The 17,052-nt window shown below is 40.6% G+C and overlaps 1 protein-coding gene and 1 non-coding gene across 2 annotated transcripts in view; one reads left to right on the forward strand and one right to left on the reverse strand.

The window, feature by feature from the left end:
- PSMD12 (proteasome 26S subunit, non-ATPase 12) overlaps nt 1–16,259 on the forward strand; it is a 30,680-nt gene extending 14,421 nt beyond the window's left edge. Inside the window, exons 4-11 of the mRNA XM_049636376.1 lie at nt 193–300; nt 4,086–4,190; nt 7,582–7,731; nt 7,827–7,961; nt 8,927–9,039; nt 9,725–9,899; nt 12,764–12,841; nt 13,792–16,259. Of these exons, the coding sequence (XP_049492333.1) occupies nt 193–300; nt 4,086–4,190; nt 7,582–7,731; nt 7,827–7,961; nt 8,927–9,039; nt 9,725–9,899; nt 12,764–12,841; nt 13,792–14,001 (1,074 nt within the window). The 3' untranslated portion in view covers nt 14,002–16,259. The remainder of the gene's footprint in view (nt 1–192; nt 301–4,085; nt 4,191–7,581; nt 7,732–7,826; nt 7,962–8,926; nt 9,040–9,724; nt 9,900–12,763; nt 12,842–13,791) is intronic.
- Nucleotides 6,564–6,650, reverse strand: LOC125927719 (small nucleolar RNA SNORD35). Its single transcript, XR_007459407.1, has one exon. It is a non-coding gene; the product is annotated as a small nucleolar RNA SNORD35 (small nucleolar RNA).
- Nucleotides 16,260–17,052: the final 793 nt, after the last annotated feature.

Consider the following 17,052-nt stretch of genomic DNA (forward strand, 5'->3'; position numbering starts at 1 on the left):
GCCAGGCGCCCCTTACTTCTAAGTAACCTCTTCACCCAACTCGAATCCACAACCCAGAGATCAGATTAAGAGTTGCATGCTCTACGAACAGAGCCAGCCAGGGCACCCCTTATGTTTCGTTATGGGCATAATACTTCTTTTTTAACTGTATAACAAATGAATCTTGCTTATGAGTGGTTTTTATTATTTTAGGCTGTTGCAAAAATGGTTCAACAGTGCTGTACTTACGTCGAGGAAATCACAGACCTTCCGATCAAGCTTCGATTAATTGATACTCTGCGAATGGTTACAGAAGGCAAGGTAAGTTTTCCATTGGCATAACTCATAGTGGAAATTACTATCCTATCTGTGTTCAGAGATATTTAGATATGCAGACATTAGGTCCGTATATATTTAAGATGACAAAATAGGTCATCACCTTGATTCAACCATTATCTTTGTACTTTTCCTTGTAGTATCTTCCCATTTACAAATGAATATATTTAAAATAGTGGCAGTCTTGATATATCCAGATTTTTCTGGGAATTAGTGATCTTACTCCATATTTACATGTGGCAATAATTAAAGATAAAGTTAATTCTTCACCCTGGCCTAGATCTGCTTGAGAAATCTATGCTTGGGATAGCTACAGTTTCACTCTACTATTTAAATTAATAGAGGGGCTCCTGGGTGGCTCAGTTAAGCATCTGACTCTTGATTTCAACTCAGATCATGATCTCATGATTCCTGAGATGGAGCTCTTCATCAGGCTCCATGGGGGAGTATGGAGCCTGCTTGGGGTTATCTCTCTCCCTCTCTCTCTGCCCCTCCCCAGCTCACGTGCACATGTACTCGCTCTCTCAAAACAAATAAAAAAAAGAGTATCGGGGTGCATGTCTGGCTCAGTTGGTAGAGCTTGTGACTCTTGGAGTCCTGAGTTCCAGCCCCATGATGAGTGTAGTTTACTTAAGAATTAATAGTAACAGGGGTGCCCGGGGGGCTTACTTGGTTAAGCATCCGACTGAATTTCGGTTCGGTCATGATCTCCTGGTTCATGAGTTAAGCCCTGTGTCAAGCGCTGACAGTGCAGAGCCTGCTTGGGATCCTGTGTCTCCCTCTCTCTCTGCCCCTTTCCTGCTTGTGCTCGCTCGCTCTCAAAGCAAATAAAGTAATCGAGTATTTGCAGTGTAAACTTAATTGTAAAACTTTCACTGCCTTACCAGAATCTGTTTGTGTTTGTTTTGATGCTTTTTTTTTCCCCCTCCTAATCTTGTTTCTTTAAAAACGGCAAATATAAAATGGTGACTGAGGTAAATATATTTTTTTCTGGACAGATATTTGTGACTTGAGGACAAAACTTTAACTTATGTTTAACTTCTTGGGTCTTGGTTGGACTGTCCCATCAGTTCAGTAAATGTTTATTGAGCACCTGTGTTGTGCTAGATCCAGAATGAATATGACGCTGTTCTTTACCACCGCAAAGAGATCCATCGGAAAAATAGTCACTGCGCTGTGTCTCGACAGTGGCAGTGGGTCTGCTGTTCCCATGTCACAGAGGCAGGATGTGATGGCTGAGCTGGCTTTTTAAGAATGAATAGAAATTTGGGGCGCCTGGGTGGCTCAGTTAAGCGCCCAACTCTTGATTTCAGCTCGGGTCGTGATTTCACAGTTCGTGAGTTCAAGCCCCACGTCAAGCTCTGTGTTGACAGTGTGGAACTTGCTTGGGAGTCTCTCTCTCTCCCCCCTTCTCTGTCTGCCCCTCCCACACTCGTGTGCACTCTCTCTCTTTTTCAAAATAACTTTTTTGGGGCGCCTGGGTGGCACAGTCAGGTAAGCATCTGACTTCAGCTCAGGTCATGATCTCTCACTTTGTGAGTTTGAGCCCCACGTCGGACTCTGTGCTGACAAGCTCAGAGCCTGGAGCCTGCTTCAGATTCTGTGTCTCACTTTCTCTCTGCCCCTCTCTTGCTAGTGCTCTTTGCCTCTCAAAAACAAACGTTAAAAATTTGGGGCACCTGGGTGACTGAGTCAGTTGACTGTCCAACTCTTGATTTCAGCCCAGGTCACGATCCCATGGTTCGTGGGATCAAGCCCACATAAGGGCTCTGCGTGGTGCCTGCTTGGAATTCTCTCCTTTTTTCTTTCTTTGTCCTTCCCCCACTTGTACGCTCTCTGTGTCTCTCAACATAAATAAACTTTATTTAAAAAAAAAAAGAATAGAAATTCACAGGGGTAGGGGCATAGGGAGAACGGCAGTTTAGACATAGGGGAAATTCTATACAAATATGTCAAAGTAAGAAACACATGGAACATTTAGGAAAGTGGAAGTAGTTACTCTTGGAGATTAAGGTTTTTGGGGTTGGAGTGGGAAAAAGCGTTACTGCAGAGCAAAGGCTGAAGGGACAAGCAAGCCCAAACATGAAAATTAGTTCCCTAGACTTGATTAGGCTATAGTTCTTTAAAAAAAAATTTTTTTGTTAGGTTTATTCATTTTTCAGAGGCAGAGAGAGGTGGAGTGTGAGCGGGGGAGGGGCAGAGAGAGGGGGAGACACAGAATCCGAGGCAGGCTCCAGACTCTGAGCTGTCCGCACAGAGCCCGACATAGGGCTCGAAGTCACCAACCGTGAGATCATGACCTGAGCTGAAGTTGGACACTCAACCGACTGAGCCACCCAGGTGCCCCGATTAGGCTATAGTTCTATCTTTTATGTTTAATTTGTCGGAAATTATATCATCTAACATTACATAGCTGCAAAAAATGCTCATAACTTTAATACTTAGGATCAGATATTTTTATCTTATTATTATTATTTTTTTTTTAAGTCAGCTCTGTGCCCAACATGGGGCTTGAACTTATGACCCCAAGGTCAAGAGTTGCATACTCTACTGACTGAGCCAATCAGGCTCCCCTCAAATAATTCTTTTAAAGGCACTGTTCTATTTTCTGTGCTATTTAACGTAGCATGTGGTTCTGTTACTCATTAAACACAAGGATTTCATATTTAGGTTCTCAAAGTAAAGCTACAAAATGTGGATAATGTTTTGTAGAAACATTTTCTTTTTTTTTTTTAATTTTTTTTTTTTTTTAACATTTATTTATTTTTGAGACAGAGACAGAGCATGAACGGGGGAGGGGCAGAGAGAGAGGGAGACGCAGAATCTGAAACAGGCTCCAGGCTCTGAGCCGTCAGCACAGAACCCGATGCGGGGCTCGAACTCACTAACCGTGAGATCGTGACCTGAGCCGAAGTCGGCCGCTTAACCGACTGAACCACCCAGGCGCCCTAGTAGAAACATTTTCTTAAAAAATTATGTGATTGTGAGATGTAAAATCACACAGCTGTATTTGTACATGGAGGATAAAGTGCACCATAACTGGATGATAAATACTATTAGGCTTGGTTTGAATAATAGTTCAATTCTACCTTTAAAAATTTAACACACGCACACAAATTTAGCACGTTTTGGGGCACCTCAGTGGCTCAGTCGGTTGAGCATCCCACTTTTTTTTTTTTTTTAATGTTTTTTGGTGTTTGTTTATTTTTGAGAGAGAGAGACAGAGCGTGAACAGGAGAGGGGCAGAGACAGAGGGAGGCACAGAATCCAAAGCAGGCTCCAGGCCCTGAGCCGTCAGCACATGAACTGCGAGATCATGACCTGAGCCAAAGTTGGATGCCCAACTGACTGAGCCACGCGGGTGCCCCTTGAGCATCCCACTCTTGGTTGTCACCCACTCAGGTGAAGATCCCAGGGTCATGGATCAAGCCCTGCATCTAGCTTTGCCCTGCGCTTGGAGCCTGCTTGAACTTCTTTCTCTCTTTCCCTCTGCCCCTCTGCCCCACTCACTTGTTCTCTCAAAACTAGGGGCACCTGGGTGGCTCAGTTGGTTAAGTGTCCAACTCTTGATTTTGGCTCAGGGTTCACGAGTTCCAGTCCCGCGTTAGGCTCTGCACGGACAACACGGAGCCCACTTGGGATTCGCCGTTTCAGTCTCTCTCTCCACCCCTCCCCTGCTCGTGTGCTTGCTCACTCTCAAAAATAAACATTTAAAAAACTTTTAATACGTGTCTGAGAATTTTCATAATACAGATTTCTCGTATTTGTAGATTTACGTTGAAATTGAGCGTGCTCGACTGACTAAAACATTAGCAACCATAAAAGAACAAAATGGTGACGTGAAAGAGGCAGCCTCCATCTTACAAGAGTTGCAGGTAAGGAGTTGTATTTAGAATGTGAAAATCCTGATATTTAGTCGGCAGTGTTTCTTGTAGATAGAGCTTATTTTGGCACCTGGTCACTTCTTCAAAACTACCAAGGTTGAGGGTGAGGGCAGTGGAGGGTGAGGTTATTCAAGTACCTGAAAATTATGTCATTATGGTCCCAACTAAACTGCTAAAAAAAGTTGTGAAGAAAAGTTAGAAGCAATGAAGCAGTCTTGATGTATGCTATTATTTTAACATTTTCATCCTCTTTAGAACTTAAATCAGTAATTCATGTACTGTTTACTGATGCGTTAGGGATTTGCTGTTAATCATCAGCTTCGTTTTAAATGAATACTTGATTGTTGGTCAGTTTCCAGACTAAATTGGTTTAACAAAGACAAATTGCATCATAATTTGCTGTGTTTCAGGACAGATTTTTAGGAGAGATCTTAAAATGAGATAGCAAAGAGCTAAGAAATCTGAGAAAAGCCATAGACTCCCTAATAAAAAAATGTACCTGAACTGCACTCAAAATTTTGCTTATAATTTTGGCCCATCAAGGTTTCCTCAGTAAGTTAAATTGTTTATTCTGATTTTTCAGTCATGTGCCATTTTAGCCAGAGGAAGGGAAACCATAGTACTGAGAGGATCTTGTGTGCTCTGCGTTGTCTGTGTTCTTTTTTTTAAAGCATGTCTTGAGTTCTCTATACGCTTTATCTTATTTAACGTTCACACACGACACTATTTCTATCCCCATTTTTCTGCCAAGGAAACTGAAATTTAAAAGGATTAAGTAATGTGCCTAAAGTCATTGCCAAGAATTGGTAGAGTTCCGATTCATACTAGTTCTGTTTGACTTCAAACTTCTTTTCTTCTTTTTAATTAAAAGACTGTATTTTTTGGAGCAGTTTTAGGTTCACAACAAAGTTGAGTGGCAAGTACAGAGAGTTCCCATATATCCCCCGATGCACCATCCCCCCCACACCCACACATACACACGCACCACTTCCCCTCCTGCCAGCATCTCGAACCAGAATGGTTCGTTAGTTACGGTTGATGAACCTGTGTCAACACATGATCACCCAAAGTCTATAGTTTGCCTTAAGGTTCACTCTTGATGTTGTACATTCTGTGGATTTTGACAAATGTCTAATGACGTGTGTTTATCAGTGTTGTACCATGCAAAATAGTTCACTGCCCTAAAAATTCTCTATGCTCCAACTGTTCCTCCCTCTTTCCACTCCCCCACCCCCTGGCAACCACTGATCTTTCTACCATCTCCATAGTTTTGTCTTTCAACCAGGAGGATTATGTGCCCCACGATTTAACATCCTCTGAAATATTCTTGCCAGAAAAAATCACCTCAATTATATAAAGCTTCTAGGTTTAACTACCAGTTTACAAGATACACTGGGGACAGAGGAGCTTATTAAATGATACCACAGGGATGCAGTCAGTGTAATTTAGACTCCAGGAAACTGTGGGATGATTGGCTTGATTTTGTCAGTAAATAAATGGCAAGGCTAAAAGAAACTTACCTACCACTTGCAAAGTATAAGCCTTATTTGGATTCTGATTTAATTAAATGAGATATTGAGGACTGAGTAGATATTTAGTGATCTAAGAAATTTTTCGGTATGATCATTTTTTTTTTCAGTTTCTCTTTTAGAAATACATACTGAAATAAATGTAAGATGTTACCTGAAATTTGCTTCAAAATACTTGACACATGCAGAGTGAGTGAACCTACATAGATGGAACATCGATGGTTTCATTCCTTCGGGATTTGCATACATACATTCATCAGTGTATACGTTTTTATTTTCTTGAATAAAAAAATTACACAAAGACCATGAAATAAAAACCTTTTCAGACCTAGTAATAATAGCCTTACTTCATTTTACTTTGTTACTCTACGTTTTATAAATTCATTTGCAATATGTGTGTACCAAGTATTAAAAATGTTTTTATAGTATTTGACAGAACTGGTTTTCTATGTTGTATCTGTTGCATATTGACTGTAACTGTACATCCTGCATCCGTTTGGAGTCACGTCAGCCTTGTTATCCGAATTATAAAAAGGCTAGAACCTCTTTTTTTCCTTAATTTTTTTATCATAAAAATAGCCTGCAAGTGGCATCATATTTTGGGTTCAGAATTGCAATTTCCTCACTAGCCATGAGGAAAACGCAAATTAAAACCACAGTGAGATGTCCCTACGTGCGCATTAGAACAGCTCAGAAAAAAAAGTACAGAACCAAGCGCTGGCAGGGATGCGAAGTGATGAGAACTCTCATCCGTTGCTGATGGGAATGAGAAATGGTGCAGTCACTCTGGGAAACAGTTTGGCAGTTTCCTTCTTTTTCTTTTTTTTTTTTTTTTTTCCTGGCATCGGCTGAGCCATTGGCATTATCGGCGCTGGCCACGGTGCCATCCGCAGACCATCGTGAGAAAGGGCCGTCATCTGCAGTTTGGCAGTTTCTTACGAAGCTGAACGTATGCTTGCCAGACGACCGAGCAGTCCCACTTCTTGTGCCCAAGAGAAATGAAAACTTAAGTTCACACTCAACCTGTCCACTGATGTTCAGAGTAGCCCTGTTAGTGATGGGCACAGGTTGGAAACGGCCCAGCTGTCCTTCAGCCGGGGAGTGGATAAACTGGTTCCTCCACACGGTGGAACACTTCGTGGCCGTAAAAAGGAATGGACCTGTTGTTTCAGAATCATTGGCTGTCGAGGGTTCAAAGTGGGGGAACTGTGTGGCTGTAAAGGGTAGCACGAGGGAGTATTTGGGGCTGAAAGAACTGTTCTGTATCTTGATTGTGATGGTGGTTAAACTACATAGGTTAACTACGTTAGTTCTGTCGTTAACTACGTAGGTGAAAATTCGCAGAACTTTTTATACCAGAAGGAAAAATAGCCATTTACTATATATTTTTTAAAATTGTGATTTCCGGGGCGCCTGGGTGGCGCAGTCGGTTAAGCATCCGACTTCAGCCAGGTCACGATCTCGCGGTCCGTGAGTTCGAGCCCCGCGTCAGGCTCTGGGCTGATGGCTCGGAGCCTGGAGCCTGTTTCCGATTCTGTGTCTCCCTCTCTCTCTGCCCCTCCCCCGTTCATGCTCTGTCTCTCTCTGTCCCAAAAATAAATAAAAAACGTTGAAAAAAAAAAATTAAAAAAAAAAAAAAAAAGAAAATGTTCTTAGTGAAAACCTTAAAAAAAAAATAAAATAAAATAAAATAAAATTGTGATTTCCTGGAGGAAACCAGCTTTTTAGATCATCATCAGTACTCTCTCAGTCTGCGAGAAGTTTCTTGTTATTGGACAGGTGTGAATGTTTTAATACATTTAACTTTGCAGTTTTTAAAAATCAAATATAAACTTATTTGGGGACTTCGCTAGGTGGAAACCTACGGATCAATGGAAAAGAAAGAGCGAGTGGAGTTTATTTTGGAGCAGATGAGGCTCTGTCTAGCTGTGAAGGATTACATTCGTACACAAATCATCAGCAAGAAAATTAACACCAAATTTTTCCAGGAAGAAAATACAGAGGTAAGCGTGTCTCTTAACTACAAGTTTGCTATAGGAGTATTTGGGGGAAAAAACTGTAAGTCCCAATTTATTTTATCAACTTTTTTTTTTTCCAGAAATTAAAGTTGAAATATTATAACTTAATGATTCAGCTGGATCAACATGAGGGGTCCTATTTGTCTATTTGTAAGCACTACAGAGCAATATATGATACTCCCTGTATACAGGCAGAAAGTGAAAAGTGGCAACAGGTAAGAATATATTCTTATACTGGACGTCGATACTTATTAGGAAGAATTTGCATTTTTTATTTTGAAATAAGTTTAACTTCAGTAATCATAAGCAGTTGTATGGTGCTGCTTTCTATTCAGTGTGTTGACAATTCAGTTCATCTTTACTGATTCAAACAAAGTGTGGCGATACTCTAAATTCTTTGTCACTTTTGAAGAATGTAGGTTTGCTATTTAAAGTGTGTGTAGCGGCACCTGGATGGCTCAGTCGGTAGAGCATGCAACTCTTGATCCTTGAGGTTGTGAGTTCAAGCCCCATGTTGGGTATAGAGATTACTTAAAATACAGGGCACCTGGGTGGCTCAAATCAGTTCAGCATTCGACTTCGGCTTAGGTCACGATCTTGAGGCTTGTGGGTTGGAGCCCTGTGTCGGGTTCGGTGCCAACGGCACAGAGCCTGGAGCCTCTTCGAGTTCTGTGCCTCCCTCTCTCTCTCACCCTCCCCTGTTCATACTCTTTCTTTCTCTCAAAAATAAATATTTTTAAAAGTTAAAAATAATAAAATAAATGAAATTAAATAAAATATGTATAGCAGGTCACTTGCTAATAAGGTTACAAGCAAAGACCTGGCATTACTTTGGAAAATTATTTCACAATACTATTTCAAATAGGTGATAGGTATATTCCACATTTGTGCTGCTAACTTGCTGTAAGAACTTTTTCTTTATACATTTGTCACCGAAAAAGATGTCAGCCCGGAGAGTAATTCAGATTAGCGAGGATTTACGTAATTGCTCCAGAAGAATTGATGACGGAAAGCCACTGTGTAAAGATCAGCTTGGTAGGGTGTTTATTCCCTAAGACTTTTGAGTACAATATCAAACATGAATATAGACAATTCTCTTGTGATTTTTTTAGTTTCTGCCAAAGTTTCCATTTTGTTTCTAAGCTTACATATAATCCATTGTGTTATAAAACATCTGTAGGCTCTGAAAAGTGTTGTCCTCTATGTGATCTTGGCTCCTTTTGACAATGAACAGTCAGATTTGGTTCACCGAATAAGTGGAGACAAGAAGTTAGAAGAAATTCCTAAATACAAGTAAGTACGTTTATAGCTAAAGTAGCAGAAACACCATCATGAAAGAAAATCGGTTAATCTAAGTGTACACCTTCTTACTTGGTTGCTGATAGATTGTATTGACGAATAAAGCTAGAGTTCATGAAATAGCGAAATGTGTTTTCGAGCTGTATTCGAAATCACAGTCTTCGTCCTAAACCACTTATCAAGTAGAAGTTGCATTTCAAGCTCACTTTAGCAGCTTTTGGTTCATTAACCATTTGATAAAGTTTTAGTAATTTGGGGCTTCGTGATTTTCAGAAGTACATACTCTATGAAACAGACACACGCTTCATAAGCACAGTGGGCTTTTATTTAAAAGCTGTTTTTTTCTTTTATCTGCCTCACTAGTAAGTTTACGTTAATTATTCCAGAGATTGGCAAATACGTTGCAGTAGGGGATAGAATGTTAAGTAGGGGAATGCTCCGTTCGGAATTACTATGGAAAAAATGATAGTAAAGTAGGCAAAATAAATAATAATCGGGGGCTCCTGGCTGGCTCAGTCAGAAGAGTGTGCGACTCTTGATCTCAGAGTCCTAACTTTGAGTCCCCATTGAGTGTAGAGATTTTATAAGTACAGTCTTTGACGGTTTTTAAACATTTGCTGTTATATTAGATAAAACAATTTTTACAGATTGGGAATATTAAGTTTTATACAATTTACAGGGATCTTTTAAAGCTTTTTACCACAATGGAGCTGATGCGCTGGTCCACGCTTGTTGAAGACTATGGACTGGAATTAAGGAAAGGGTCTCCCGAGAGTCCGGCAACTGATGTGTTTGGTTCTACGGAGGAAGGTGAAAGAAGGTGGAAAGACCTGAAGAACAGAGTCGTTGAACATGTAAGAATCTGGCATGGTGGATGGGGCACCTGGCTCAGTCAGAAGAGTGTGCGACTCTCGATCTCAGGGTCATGCGTTTGAGCCCCATGTCGGGCATAGAGATGGCCGAAAAAAATAAATAGTGAAGAAAAAAAAAGGCATGACAGAGTTGCCAACCTGGAAGTAAAGTTGAGCATAAACTTTGATTTTTAAGTTTGACAGTCCAATGTTTCTTTGGAGGTTATGTCTTTAGTTCTTTGCTTTAGGATTTTTTGGAGGTAGGGAGGCTATTCCCAATGTAGTAGAGATGTAAATTTGTTATTTAAATGTTTATTGTATATTTTCCCAAAGCACATCAGAATTTATCACCTCCCTCTTACTCCCTCTTCCCCCCCCCCCACATTCCCCTATTTTTGGCTTCTCAGAAAACTATGTTTTAGCATGCTTATTTTGTGGGGACCTCTCGAGAATCCAAAATTTTACGGCATATAAACCAGCAGGAAATTCTTAAGAATGTGGGGGGTAGTTGTGGGTGAAAGGAGTGTTTTCCATCTAATACTCGCTTGGTAGTTTGGAGAATGGGTAACATGTCTTAAACCTGACCTTTGATCTTGGTGTCACTACAAATTGAATTAGCTCAGCATTCATTCATATAACATCCTATTGAGCCTTCTGTGTGCCAGACACTGTTCAAAGTGCTGAGGCATGTGGGAAAGGAAGACTTGGTCCCTGCTTTCAGAGAGCTTAAAAAGAAATCATAGGAAAGATGCATTTATAAATAAAAGCGTTACAGGGGCACCCAGGTGGCTCAGTTGGTAAAGCGTTCGACCCTTGATTTCGGCTCAGGTCATGTCCTTGCAGTTTGTGAGTTCACCCCGCATGGGGCTCTTTGCAGACAGCGTGGAGCCTGCTTGGGATTCTCTCTCTCTCTCCCTCTGCCCCTCCCCCGTTCATGGACATGCACACGCTCTTGCTCTCTCTCAGGATACAAATAAGTAAACTTTAGGGGCGCCTGGGTGGCGCAGTCGGTTAAGCGTCCGACTTCAGCCAGGTCACGATCTCGCGGTCCGTGAGTTCGAGCCCCGCGTCAGGCTCTGGGCTGATGGCTCGGAGCCTGGAGCCTGTTTCCGATTCTGTGTCTCCCTCTCTCTCTGCCCCTCCCCCGTTCATGCTCTGTCTCTCTCTGTCCCAAAATAAATAAAAAACGTTGAAAAAAAAAATTTAAAAAAAGGATACAAATAAGTAAACTTTAAAAAATGTTACAGATATTAGGGTACAAGTATATATCGAATGGAGTAGAGCATGAGGAGAAAGTTGATTGGTTCTGCCTGAAAGAACAGTCAGGCAAGAGCCGCGGTTAATTGACATAGGAGGGAAGATTCGTAAGAAGAGAACCAGGTTAGCGTGCAGGTGGATAGTCTGAGCAAAGGCATGGAGACACCGACCAGCAGGGGAACCCTAGGGCCTCCAAGAACAGGGCTCAGCCAGGAAGGAAGTCGGAGATATGGTAAGGGTCTGGAACGTAACAAGGTGTATATATTCCAGTCGTGGAAACCGAGAGGACGGTGACCAGGCCCATATCTGACACAGAGCCCTCTAGCAATAAGCATGGAGAATGTGTTTGGAGAGAGACCACAATGGAACTGAGAAGACGAAGCGAGGGCCCCTGTGGGCTCCAGCCAAAGCAGTAGCTGAGGATTGAAGAATGGATGAGGTGGAAATATTTTAAGAAAGAAAATCAATCGAATTTGGTCACTGATTAAATTGAAAGTTATGAAGGAAGAGGGGTCCAGAATGATTCCCCTGCTTCCTAAGAAGCTGGTGTGGCCCTGGACCCTAACAGAGACGGGAGAAGACACGGCTTCTTCAGAGATCCATTCATTTTTCTTCCCACTGTTCCCCATTTTCCCTGTGAATGCTGTTGTTTTGTTAATAACATAATAATAAAGGGAAGTCTCTAACTTGAGCACCATTTCCAGTGAAAATTGGGACATTTAATTTCAAGTTACCTTTCAGCGGTTATGATAATGTGTTTTGAGATACTCTCGATCATTTTTTGAATCTGAGCCTTTTAAACATCTGTCATAATTAGGAAAGTTTAACTTTAGATTCTTGCATTTAGCAAAAATAGTTTAGTATCGTTACAGTTTTTAACCATTGTTTTAGTTAAGATAAGCCTAGGTTTTGACCACATGTATGTATTTTTAATAGGTTTCTATTTTTTTTTATTTTAGAGAGCGAGCGAGCACATGCATGAGCAGGGGAGAGGTCCAGAGAGAGAAAGAGAATCTCAAGAAGGCTCCACACAACACAGAGCCCAGTGCGGGGCTTGATCCCACGACCCCTGGCCTCATGACCTGAGCTGAAATCACGGGTCGGATGTTCAACTGACTGAGCCACCCAGGCAGCCCTTGACTATATATATTTAAAGAGAGTTGGAGAGAATGGGGGGCGACTGGTGGCTCAGTCGCTTAAGCATCTGACTCTTGATTTCGGCTCAGGTCATACATGGTCTCCCGGTTTCATGAGTTTGATCCCCGCATCAGGCCCTGCACTGACAGTGTGAAGGCTGCTGGGGATTTTCCCTCTCTCTCTGTGCCTCCATGCTTATGCTATCTCTGTCTCTCTCGAAATAAATAAATAGATAAATAAGCTTTAAAAAAGTTGTGGAGAGTATTCAGAATAGCTTCCAAATAACTACAGAAGTCAAAATACCTAAATTTTTTACTTTGTTGTTGAACTTTAGAACCGTGGTGGGCTATAGAGAAACAAAAGCTCTGAATCCGACATTTTAACTGAACCTGTTTGGAAATGAAAACAAATGAGCTGTTAGCTTTATCGACAACTGTTACCTGTCCTTCATATGCCCTCTGTTCTCTCCCCAGAATATTAGAATAATGGCCAAGTATTACACGAGGATAACAATGACGAGGATGGCCCAGCTTCTCGATCTGTCTGTTGATGTAAGTGGTAAATGTTGCATGAGCTGTTTGTAGCCAGTCATTTTGAATATCAGCTGACTTACAAAAATCAAATGAGAAAATCAGTTTTGTTTCATTATTTAGTTTTAAGCTTAGGTGGCAGAAGGTTTCTCCAGGCCATCTTGAGGATCAAAAAATAGCCTAAACACCAAGTTTATAATTACATTAATATTATGTCCTAGTTAAAATCTTCTCTTAACTATGGCAGTTTTACATTGATTCATTTGCCCAGGGTTTATATTTCTGTCATAAATATGTCTGGGTTCCCAGAAATAACCATAGAGATGTAAACTGTGACGGAGACTTTGCTGCAGCCCCCCTGCCGAGGGCCCAGGTCACATTAGAAGAATGTTACGTTCAGGCCTGAGTTCCTGTTGCTGGAATGTTCACCCACCACAGAAATAGGAGTTAAGTGATGTGAGCTAAAAGTCATCGCATAGTGTTTTCCAGTTTAGCTAAAAAAGAGGAATCACGGATGTTAGAGGTCAAAGGCTTGATCGTTGGTTGGCTCATTAGCTCATTAGCTCCTCACATTTCTGGACCACGAGGACCAGAGTCCTTAGAAGTAAAGTGCCTTGTCCTTAGTCACATAGCTGCCAAGTGACAGGGCATATATAGTAACCCAGTGTTTCTGGAAACAAATTAACTGCATAATGTGCTGGGGGGGGGACCATTGTAGACCAAGAGCAGACATTTCCTAGACTCGCAGTAAAATAAATACGTTATTATAGGAAGCCTGCTTTGGGTTCTGTGTCTCCCTCTGTCTCTGCCCCTCCCCCACTCACATTCTGTCTCTCTCAAAAATAAACATTTTTTTTTTTAAAAAGACAGAAAATGCTTTCCTTAAATTTTTCCTTAAATTATTTTCTGTAATTACGCTTTTTTTTTTTTAATTATCCTGTCTTAATCCAATTTGTCTTTCTCTCTTGCAGGAGTCAGAAGCTTTTCTTTCGAATCTAGTAGTTAACAAGACCATCTTTGCTAAAGTAGACAGGTTGGCAGGAATTATCAACTTCCAGAGACCCAAGGATCCAAATAATTTATTAAATGACTGGTCTCAGAAACTGAACTCACTGATGTCTCTCGTTAACAAAACTACACACCTCATAGCCAAAGAGGAGATGATACATAATCTACAGTAGGGTCTCCGTGCCCTTAATGCTTTTAGAAAAGAGTTAAAATTGGAAGTCATTTAAAAACAAAAAAAAGACTGTTATGGTGTATATGTTGGGGTTTTTTTTCTATTCTCAGCTCCTTTGTCTAAAATTTAAAAGATAGTGACTATGTTTAAGGCCCCTTTTGACCTTTCACTTCCCTGATTTTATCGTTAACTTTGCATTTGCAATTGGTGCAAAAAAAAAAAAATTTCTATTTCTATGGTCTACGTACTCAAAAACTTGTGTCATAACTTACCCAAATGTGTTTTTCTATCATTTGAAAACTTTTTAGCTATTATTTGTTCTCATTCAGCTAACAACCGTCATTATTATAATAAAAGCAGTATATGCACATTGACTTTCTATAGTTACCTGTGTTTCTGAACATTTTGTGGGATAGGGATTTAAGTATTTTTTAAATAAAAGAAATTCTGTTGTAAAGCTATCAATTATTTAGTAGAATTTCAAAAACAACATAGGGCATATCAGAACATTTGGGATAGAGTTGTAATTTGTGAAGAATTTGTATTTTAGTATTGTGGCAAAAGGCCTCTAGACTGAGTGTAGAGAGTGATTGGTAGGCTAAAGACTTAATGTAGACTTAATTTTTTTTCCTTGAGTCAAACTGGTTTCGATCACAGTAGCTCGATTCTTTCCCTTCCCCGTCTTGACCAGTTACTGAACAAAATCAAGTGACATCGTGTTGACACAGGTTAACACACAAAGTCATTTTTATAAGATTTGTTCGTGGCTTTCACATCTAGGTCTAATTCCATCATTAGTGTTCCAAATTCATTAACTCTATAGGAACTTATTTCCATTACGTGAACACTGGATAACAACCTAAAACGTTTTAAAAATGATCCAGAAGGACTCAGCCATCCTCTAAGCAAATAGCACAGTATTGACATTTCTTTTACAGAAGTAAACAAAAGTAGTTTTACTGTCAAAAGAAACATCTGAGATCAATTAATACGAGCAAATTTTTGGAAGTTTTTAAAAAATTTGATTTATTTCAGGGAAAACAGAACAATGAAACAATGTTAGAAGGTTATTTAAAGTAAAGAAAGTGGGAGGTCTGCTTTTTTGAAAATCCAAACGAAGGGGGGGGGAACAAAAGGCATTGTGGAAATAACATTTTTTTCATAATTTGTTTTCATTTAGTGGTCACTAAACTCTTCTGTGATCTAGAGCTGGGGACAATTGTAGGGACCTCTGCTATTTATGCTGAGTCATTGTGAGTAATAACCCAGTATTAAATCCAAGTCTATTCTTCGGAAATTTATGTATCGGTCACATTGATGACAAACATCTGCCACCACTCATCTTCAAAAATCTAACCAAAACTGTGGTGGCAAGTTCAGGAACATCAGAAGTTCACACTAGCAGTAGAATATGGTTTCAATTTTCTGCTGAATGAAAAGGATAGAAAATGAAATCATTTTGCATTGTTCATTTGTGAACCAAATTGGAGCTAATTTGAATCTAGCTTCTCGTTAACTCACCAACTCGTTACCCTTGTACTTGGCAAACACCTAGGCCATCTGGCCAGATGTATTGTTGTAAAGCTCTCAAATGACCCTCTTTCGTCTTTGTTTCGCGTGCTTGCCCTCGAACTAAGCTCTTTGTGTGTCCTGATTTGGTGCCATTTGTAACGGTGTCCCAGTCGCTGGATCTCATTTAATTTAACTGCTCATCCAGTTCTTGAGTTTTTCCTGTCCAAGCAACTTAAATTTCTTAGTGTTACGAAGAAGAATCAACTAACACAGGGCAATAAAACATTCGAGACGTTCAGAACCCCAGACCCTGGCTTCCATTTCAGACTTCCAGCTGGCTGTTCGTGAAAAGGACAGAACCACTTTGTTTTAAATATGGAGAAGATAATACTTAACTCCTTTTCGTTTTCATTAGGTTACTAACTACAGAGAGATGATGAGCCACTGTTTTTTGTTTTTGTTTTTTAAATGAAACACTTTTTACCCTTTTATTTTTATATAATTTATGTTTTTATTTTAGAGTTCAATACCGATTTCTGTAATTATCCTCAATTTCCATATGCTTACTGAATCATTGAGAACTAATCTTTAAAAATCATGCTGTTCCATTCTATCTCTTACAAGTGTTAACATGTATGATACAACAAGTACGTATTTTACATTGTGTTTGGCTCCTGGATATAGCTGCAATAAAAGCACTGATTTGTGGGTGTGTAAAACCCTGGAGAATAAACTCATACTTTTAAAGATCACGTCTTTTTTCAGTTCTCTTGCCGTCTAAAGCAAAAAGCCATAGGATTTTCGTTCTTTCAAAATCATGTCCTCTCCATAAACCTGTTTTTGAAGCCGGGGGACAACATTGTGCATGTTTTACACGCCAACTGGTTGGCTTCCCCCCCCCCCAACTCCTTTCTGATCTGGGGTTCACGACAGGCCATACCTTATTGTGCCCTTGACCAGCGGTTCTCCAGTGGAGCCCACATCAGAGTCACCGGCGGGGCTTGTTAAAACAGATGGTCGGGCCCTGCCCCCAGAGTTTCTGATCCAGGAGGTCTGGGGTAGAGCCCAAGAACTTCCATTTGTAACAAGTTCTCAGGGGTGGCGGACGAACACTTGCATAAATGGTAGGGTTTTCAAAAGGGCTTTGTGAGAAAGTACTGGGTGGACATGGGCATCGGTACAGTTAGGCTTATGCTCCGGCGTGATTCTTAAGTCCCGTGCCCGCTGTTTCTGAGTCTAGTGATCCAAAGTTCTGGGTTTTGTTATCTTGCTTGCGGACATGGAGAGAGATGTTCTTGCTTTCTGAGTGGATACAAAGCAATGTCCCTGACCTGGGGCTCAATATTTACCATGTTGAAAGAATTGAGGATTGGAAAAGTTTCATTATGTTGCTATTTCTTTTCTCTCTGTAAGATTAGTAATTGGGACTCCTGGGTGGTTCAGTGGGTTAAGCCACCAAATCTTGATTTCAGCCCAGGTCACCATCTCGATGGTTCCTGAGTTCAAGCCCTGCATTGCTGACCATGCAGAACCTTGGAAT

Source organism: Panthera uncia, chromosome E1 (genome assembly GCF_023721935.1).
Source record: "Panthera uncia isolate 11264 chromosome E1, Puncia_PCG_1.0, whole genome shotgun sequence".
In the NCBI taxonomy this organism is placed as follows: Eukaryota; Metazoa; Chordata; class Mammalia; order Carnivora; family Felidae; genus Panthera; species Panthera uncia.